The sequence below is a fragment of the Gambusia affinis genome, linkage group LG05 (assembly GCF_019740435.1).
Source record: "Gambusia affinis linkage group LG05, SWU_Gaff_1.0, whole genome shotgun sequence".
NCBI lineage: Eukaryota > Metazoa > Chordata > Actinopteri > Cyprinodontiformes > Poeciliidae > Gambusia > Gambusia affinis.
The window spans coordinates 24198884-24206652 of record NC_057872.1 but is presented as its reverse complement, the minus strand read 5'-3'; the positions used below and the strand labels follow the sequence as shown (position 1 = coordinate 24206652).

Sequence of the window (7769 nt, the reverse complement as noted above, 5' to 3'; positions counted from 1 at the left end):
TTTGAAGCTAAAACACCAGGTTAATTACTCTTTCTTTTCAGAGGAATCATTCAGTCAGTTACTAACAATGGCATGAAGACAATTATAAAGAGTTTGGTCACTAATGAAGCGGGATGCATTATTTCAGCAGGAGTACTTTGTTGATTATTTTCTTAATTATGTCTGAACTGAGAGATGGACCAATAAGAGTTAAGGTCTGAACAGTTCTTCTCTTAAACTCCATCTTCTAGATCTCTCTGGTTCCACTTCATTGGCTTCATTTTCTCCATTTAAAAGAATACTACCCCCACACCGCCGACTAAGTGCTCTGAGGAAATCTGTTCAACTCACCAGGGTCTTCTCTGTTCTTGACTTTAAAGCAGCAGGTCATTCAGCTAATTTTGTGCTTGGATAATTTTTAACCCCTCACTGCCTCCAAATGTCAGAAGAGCATTGCTCAAGTGTTTGTCTTTGGGAAGTAAAAGCAACATAGAGGAGAGAATGAAGAGGTCAGAGTTTCAATTGTCCCAGAAGAAAAGGTTGACACTTCAGATCATAATTTACAGATTACAAAATCTAACCTGAAACAAGCAAGGAATATTTTTCTCTGTTTTTTTTTTTTGTTTTTTTTTGACTAAAGTGTCTTTAATTAAAAGTGTCACAATTAAATAAGTACATAAGCCATAAAATTTATATGTCTATGTTAGAACTACGGTATATTAAATTTATAAATAAAAGTTGAATTTATCAATAATTATTTCTATGCTTATTGTTGTTGCTTTAAGCAGAAATTTTTTCCGACTAGCTTCTACTGTAATTTTAATTCTACCCACTGACTTTGTGTAAGCTGACAGAAAAATTACATTTTAATAATTATTTGCCCATCTAATTATTACATATGTTACTCCACATTTAAACGTCAATAACATATTATTGAAATGCTTCCTTGAAAGAAAGTGATTGAAAATGCGTAATTTGAAAAGTTTGCATTTCCTGTGAAAATTCAGTGTGAATGCCTTAAGCTGAATATTTTTACTGAAAATTGCCAGAGCATTTGAAATCAACTGGAGAAGACTTGCAGAAATGTAAGAAACAGGCAGAAGCAGCAGAATAAAGCAAAAGCTTGGAAAACGCAACAAAAGTCCAACCCAAAGAGAATAACAAATATATGCAGAACATTGTTTGCGAAGCTAAACTCTAAGGTCACAATATAGTTTCTACGCTACAATGTCCTAAAAAGCTATGGCTAGCTGAAATACTAATATTAGCCTCTAGGTTTGTCTAGGATCTTTGTCTAGTAGTATATGACCTACAGTCATAAACTCTTAGGAGTGTGGAAAAGTGAGTTGGAATAAGAACTGGAAGGATGGTAAGAAGGAGAACTGAAAGGAGGGTTGGAACGAGAATTGGAAGGAGTTTTAAAAGGAGGGAAGGAATTAGGATCGGATTTAGGGTTGGAAGGAGGGTTGAATTCAGGGTTGATTTGGGGTTGGAAGGAGGGTTGAATTCAGGGTTGATTTGGGGTTGGAAGGAGAGTTGAATTTAGGGTTGATTTGGGGTTGGAAGGAGGGTTGGAAGGACTTTTGAAATTAGGGTTGGATTTGTGGTTAGAAGGAGGTTTGGAAGAATGTTGGAAGAGGGTTGGAAGGAGGATTTGCTGGAGGTTTGGAGTTGAGGCTGAAAGGAGGGTTGGAATTAGGATTGGAAGATGAATGAAATTGGGGTTTGACTTGGGGTTGGAAGGAGGCTTGAAATAAGTTTTGTAATTGGGTTGTAATTAAAATTAAACAGAGGGTTAAATGAAGGGTTGGAAATAGGTTTGGAAGGAGGACTGTAGAGGGTTGGGAAGAAGATTGAAAGGAGGGTTGAACTGAAGATTCAAAGGAGGGAAGGAAGGAATTTTGGATTTGGATTCAGCGTTGGAGGGAGAACTGAAAGGAGGGTCGGAATTAGGGTTGGAGTTAGAGTTTGAAGGAGGGATAGAATTTTTTTCTATCCCTCCTTCAAAAGGATAGAAAGGTCCCTTTAAACTGTGTCCTACAGGTAACAGAGTTATGTGAAAGTGACAAGCTGACTTATTTCACCAAAATTTAAAGCAACTTGACAACTCCTGCCTTATCATTTCTGTCAACATAGTCTTGGATGACATTATCGTACAAAGCCTTCCAGGTTTTGTCGGAACATAATCTAATTTAAACATGTCCCAGTTGACACAAGACAGTTATTTTTACACCAAACTTGTTTTTCACATAAAAACACTCTGGATGATGGTTTGTCACCATTTTTAAATAAAGCAAAGGGCATGATAACTACATCCAAGCTACTTTTTTTTTATCTTTAAAATGTTATTAGATTAATATATTAAATAAAGGATAAAGCAAGCACTCCTTTTGAAAAAAAAAGACCTCAATGCACCTGAGTAGATTTTTTATTGTGGAGAGACTTTTATTCTCTGCAATTCACATGAAAAGATCAGTTCTGAAGTATCATAAAAAAAAATCACCACTTCTTTTTTGCAAAAAGATAATTAAGAAAAAGAAAATCACTTCTGTCAAAAAACTCCCACTGTTAATCAAATACACAAAAACAGAAAAATCTTATATACGGTAATTATTTTTGATTTAGTTTTGGATTTATATATCAAATATTTATCCATAACTTCGTCTCAATTAGATACAGAGAAAGCTGTGAGAGTTTAATCCTAATCAATCTGTCTATCTAATTGACGTAATAGTTGGAGTCTGCAGGAAGTACAAGGACAGGTAAAAAGTAAAATCTTTGATGCATTTTAAATGTGGGACATTTAAAAAGCACAAAGGAAACAAGAAAGAGTTGCAAACAGTCTGGATTGCAGCATCAGATAATATCAGTCAGCAGAATATTACCTTATGCTCGATAAGGTAATATCCAACATAAAGCCTCAACATTTGGCACAGTTTGAAAGTTTTCTCAGCCTGCTTTAGAAACCTGCACTAAAATAGCTATATTTGGTCAGATGCTAAATTTGTAGAAGAGTTTAATTGATTGTAGAATGCCTTATTCCTATGACAAGAACACCTTGTCAATAATTGAATTTAGTGACTTTCTCCTGTGCATGATGTATGATGCATGATGTATTACTTTAGTCTTTGCATTTTCCATTTTAAAGTTAACACAAACTTTTTGTTTCAGCCTGCAGGTTAAAGAATCCTATTGCCTGTTTTTCTCTTTTTGGTTATAAGATCCACTGCTGAGCTGCAAAATATCACTGAAGGCTGAATAGAGTCCCTGCGTCTTCTCTTTCTCCACCTCCAGCTGTTTATTCCCACGCCGTTCCATAATGTGACTCTGTAAATGATTCATGCTGATACCAGAAACTACAGGGAAGCTTTAAAAGCTTTGAGTTGGAACCTTTAGCTCTTACTTGTTTTTTAGCCTTCCAGAGTGAAGACACTGACTTTCCTGTTGCCGGCATGTCGCGTCTGCTCAGTATCGTGGTCCTGCTAGCTGTGGCCTCCGGCGGCTCTTGTGAGGAGGTGTTTCTGCAGCGAGCCGGCAAAGATTTTAACAGCAGACAGTACAGATCTGTGCTGACTGTGAAGAACGGAGAGAGATTTGGTGACTGGACCTGGCCAGAGATGTGTCCTGATAACTACTTTGCTGTTGGATTCAGTGTCAGGGTAAAGGAATAAAAACGTACATTTACAAATATTTTCAATTTAAAATATGAATTCCCTCCTACTGAAATCCATAATCTAAAAAACAATCTGTAAAATAGATATTTTTTTATTTTATTGATTGAAGTCCAGGACCTTCATGTAGATTGGCATAAAGAAATTTGATCAAATACTAACTTCGGTGTAGCTTAGAATGACTTTAGTCAGTTTTTTACATATTTTAATGTACTTTGTATCATCTTTACTAACTTTACTCAATATTAACCATACAAATAGTACAATGACAACAACGTAATGCAATGCATAAATTCATAGTATATTTCTAATTTCTCATAACTTTAAAATGCAAACCCAATTGTTTAAGGTACCTAAAGTGAGAACCTGCTGGATTTCTCAAAATTTTGAATAAGCTGTAAGCTTTGCAGAGAGCTGCCTGCAGTCTCTAAAAGACACATATGCAACACACATACACTCACATTACTCAGCATCTAAAAGGAAAAAATAACATAAAAATCATTTTGTTATTTCATAAAATTACTATGGCAATTTTAAAAATAACAGGGAATGTTTATTCAGGAAAGAAAAACATATTTCAAGACATAATGTTAGAGTTTGTCTGTGAGAAGTCTTTTCTGTCCATCACATCACAAATGTAAACATGGAAAATTTGCAAAACTCTGCAGAAAAAATGTGCTTTGGTTAAATGAGACTAAGACTGACTAACCTTCTTCCATGGTCATCATCCCAGCACTCAGAACGTCCCTTGAATCCTGCAGACAATGTGTGGTGCAACCTGAAGAGAAATAAATGTGGAAGGTTCAGTTTAACGTTTTGCTACAAGAAATTAACTCACAGGCCTGTGTGCATACTGTGCAAAAATCCCTCTAAACCATCAATGATTTAACCTGATTTGAATTTCCTCAGCTGCTGTATCAGAACAGAGATAAACTGTTCCTCTTTTCTAAGAACCGGTTCATGTTTCCTCAGGTGGAGACCAAGCAGTATGGGGGGGACGACACCGCCCTGAATGGGATCCGCCTCATCTGCTCCCAAGACGAGAGCCGCAGCTTCCTGTATTACGTCGAGTCACACACTGGACAGTGAGCAAGTTTTTATAACAAAGCAAAGAGACCATTCAAGTCTATTTCTACTGGTCTCTAACCCACTGACACATCACTCCATCACTGTCTGATTTAGTAAGTTTCTTCACTCATAAAGGAGTGACCAGCCTCTATTAGTAGTTTAATTTTAATGTCAAGGCTCAGAATATTGAGATGGTATTATAAACAATACATAATTCCAGAACATCCATGAACTATCATGTAATACAATTAGATCTACAAAAGTTCAAATGTTGTTTCCAGTTGGTTTCTTGATACAGCATTTGTGAACCTGCACTTTATCCACACTGAAATCCTGTCCAGAATTTGGGACAGGCTTTAAAATCGAGTTTTAAAACTAGATTTTCTTTTTCAGTTGCCCTAATCCTTTTCAATCATAAATTGGCAGTTGATCAAAATGTGATGAAGATACAAAAATTATTGTATTGTCTTTATATTTGTTTTTCTAATTCTAAATTCCTGTTTTTGGACACCTTCTGTCTAGTACCGGAGAATGGTCCCATCCTCAGTTCTGCCCTGGCGGCCTGCTGACATCTTTCCAGCTCCGCGTGGAGCCCAAGCAGGGACTGTTAGGAGACGACACGGCCGTCAACAACATCAAGTTTCGCTGCAGCAGCAAGCCAACACTGGAGGCGCCCGGCATGCATTGGGGTGAATACGGCTACTGGAGTGAAGACTGCACCTACGGAGGCATCTGTGGCATAGAGACCAAGGTGCAGGAGTACCAGTGGGCCCTGGACGACTCTTCTCTCAACGACGTCCGGCTTTTCTGTTGTAGCAGCTATCAGCAGGTGTGTTAAAAGGTTTCTGATGCAAAACCCTGAAACTCAAAAGAAGATTTAAAAACAGAAATGCTTTTTAGTTATCAGAGATAACTAGAGGTTTTTAAGGAAAACGTGTAGGCTTTATACTCGCAACCATATTAGTAAGTTAATCTAAGAATTAAGGATTTAGAGTGGCCTAATCAAAGTCTGTATTTAAATTTAATTGGGATGCAGCAACATAATCTTGCATATTATGTTGCTGTTCATGCTTGAAAACCATTGAATATTGTATTAATTAGAAAGTACATTGTGAATAGGTCTAGGGTTTTACTTTATTTGCTCACATCATCCTGTCTGTTAGTAAACAGACCTATAGGTCTGATAAAAAGTAAATCCAGAAAATTTGGGCTTTTTCACATCTCTGCACAGGCAGAGATCAGAGAAAAGAGGGTGTCATTTAGAACATTATTTCTGAATTATGACACCAAACTTGATATGTAACTTTATACCTTTTCAGTTATCTGTCTCTGATATTGATGAGTATTTCTCTTGTTCTTTTCTACAGTGATCAACTGATTCTAGAATGTCTTGGATACCTTCAAACTAAAGAGCATTATAACAGGAAAGCTATAATAAAACACCTTTAATCACATATTTTTGGTGGATTGCTTTCAAAACCACATTTTCTGCAGTTTCGCACAAAAAAGTGTTAATATTTAAATCAAACCTATTTCACTAATATCAATAATCCTAAAAAAATAAGAACTCTTCCTTGTTGGACAAGGTAAACTATTCGTCTCTTCTTCAGGTGAAGACCTCATCAGTGTGGGAGTATTATCACTTAATGTCCAATGAGGTTTCAGCAAAGTCAGAAGAAGCATAAGGTGCTGATGTAAGCCTTTCACTGAACTCCTGCCGCTGCTGAGGTAATTACCAAATGACTGGAGAGTTGGTGCTAATTAATTTACAGTTTAAGTCTGACAAAGGTTGATAAGACACCGACTGGAAAACACAGAGGTACTGGTTCTAATTAATCTGGGAGGAGTTAATCGGCTAACAGAGTGTGTGGGTAGGGTCAGGGGGGAGAACTTGAGGATGTTATCTAACAATGAGGTAATGGTTTTTCAAAGATTTTGCAAATCAGGACAAAGTGGTTCGAGTCTTTGACGTACCGTTGCATTGCCCCTCGGCTGTGATAATGAATACTCCGGTGCTGACCACATATTAAACTTCGGAGCTCACTGGCCAGAGACAGAGGCTGGAGTGCACTTTGTTGGCCCTCATGAAAAAATTTACTGAGTCCAGAAAATTTAATCAATTACTGTGTTAAGTCCAGAAATGCTATTTCTGAAAAAGAAAGTATGCTGAAAATTTAGCTGACCTCTTCCACCTTACAAATGTCTCAAATGCCTTCATTTTAGATATTTGACTGAGTTTTTCAAATGTGTTTTCATTTATTTATTTTTTTTTTCTGTATAACAGCAATGTCACAAAAGTAAATTATTATTATTATCATTATTATTAGATCTCAGGCACACATAGGGCCTAAAGATTAAATGTAATCACTATGGGAGTAAAATCTTTTAAAAATAAAAATCTGAGAAGTGATGCGTGCCACACTTCTCAGATTTTTATTTATCAAAGGCTCCAAACTAAACCAGTATACCAAACTGCTAATGGAATAATTAGTTTACCTGTATGTAATGTAATCTCAGCATAAATACAACTGCTCAGTTAAAAGCTTAGAAGTTTGTAAATTAGTGGATTGGTATTTAAAAACAAATGCAATTCTTAGGCATGAGGGATAATAGCTTTTGTTAACCTATTCCTTAAGTAGTAATGAGGAATACATTAGTCAGTGCAAGTAACAGATAAAAAGTGCATTTGTAGTTTGCATCTTATGAATTTTATTTACATTACGGTCTTAACGGGTCACCAGATGGCAGCACTGCATAAAGCACTACTGGAACCCACATCTCATCAGTTGCAGACACACCTGATAAAAAAAAAATTATACAGATATTTGGACAGCACTGATTTTAAACTAGTTTCATGCCAAGCATATAGGCTAAATCTCCAACTCTTACTGGACCTTATGAACCCTCTGGGTGCAGAAACCTACAGAGCTTGTTTTGAGAGAAACTATGCTACTTCCCGAACACTGTAGCAGTCGTAAAAATATTTATTTATTTTTCTTCTTACTGGCAAGTAAAGTTCATTATTCAGAACAACCTGCTGTCAGCAAAGCA

At 36.5% G+C, this 7769-nt stretch overlaps 1 protein-coding gene across 1 annotated transcript; it reads left to right on the top strand.

The window, feature by feature from the left end:
• Window positions 1-3393: 3393 nt before the first annotated feature.
• On the top strand, window positions 3394-6172 carry LOC122831047 (vitelline membrane outer layer protein 1 homolog). Its single transcript, XM_044116962.1, has 4 exons — window positions 3394-3638; window positions 4623-4735; window positions 5241-5547; window positions 6086-6172. Exons 1-4 carry the CDS (start codon window positions 3432-3434, stop codon window positions 6086-6088), a joined length of 630 nt encoding a protein of 209 aa, XP_043972897.1. The 5' UTR covers window positions 3394-3431; the 3' UTR covers window positions 6089-6172.
• The last annotated feature ends 1597 nt before the right edge of the window (window positions 6173-7769 follow it).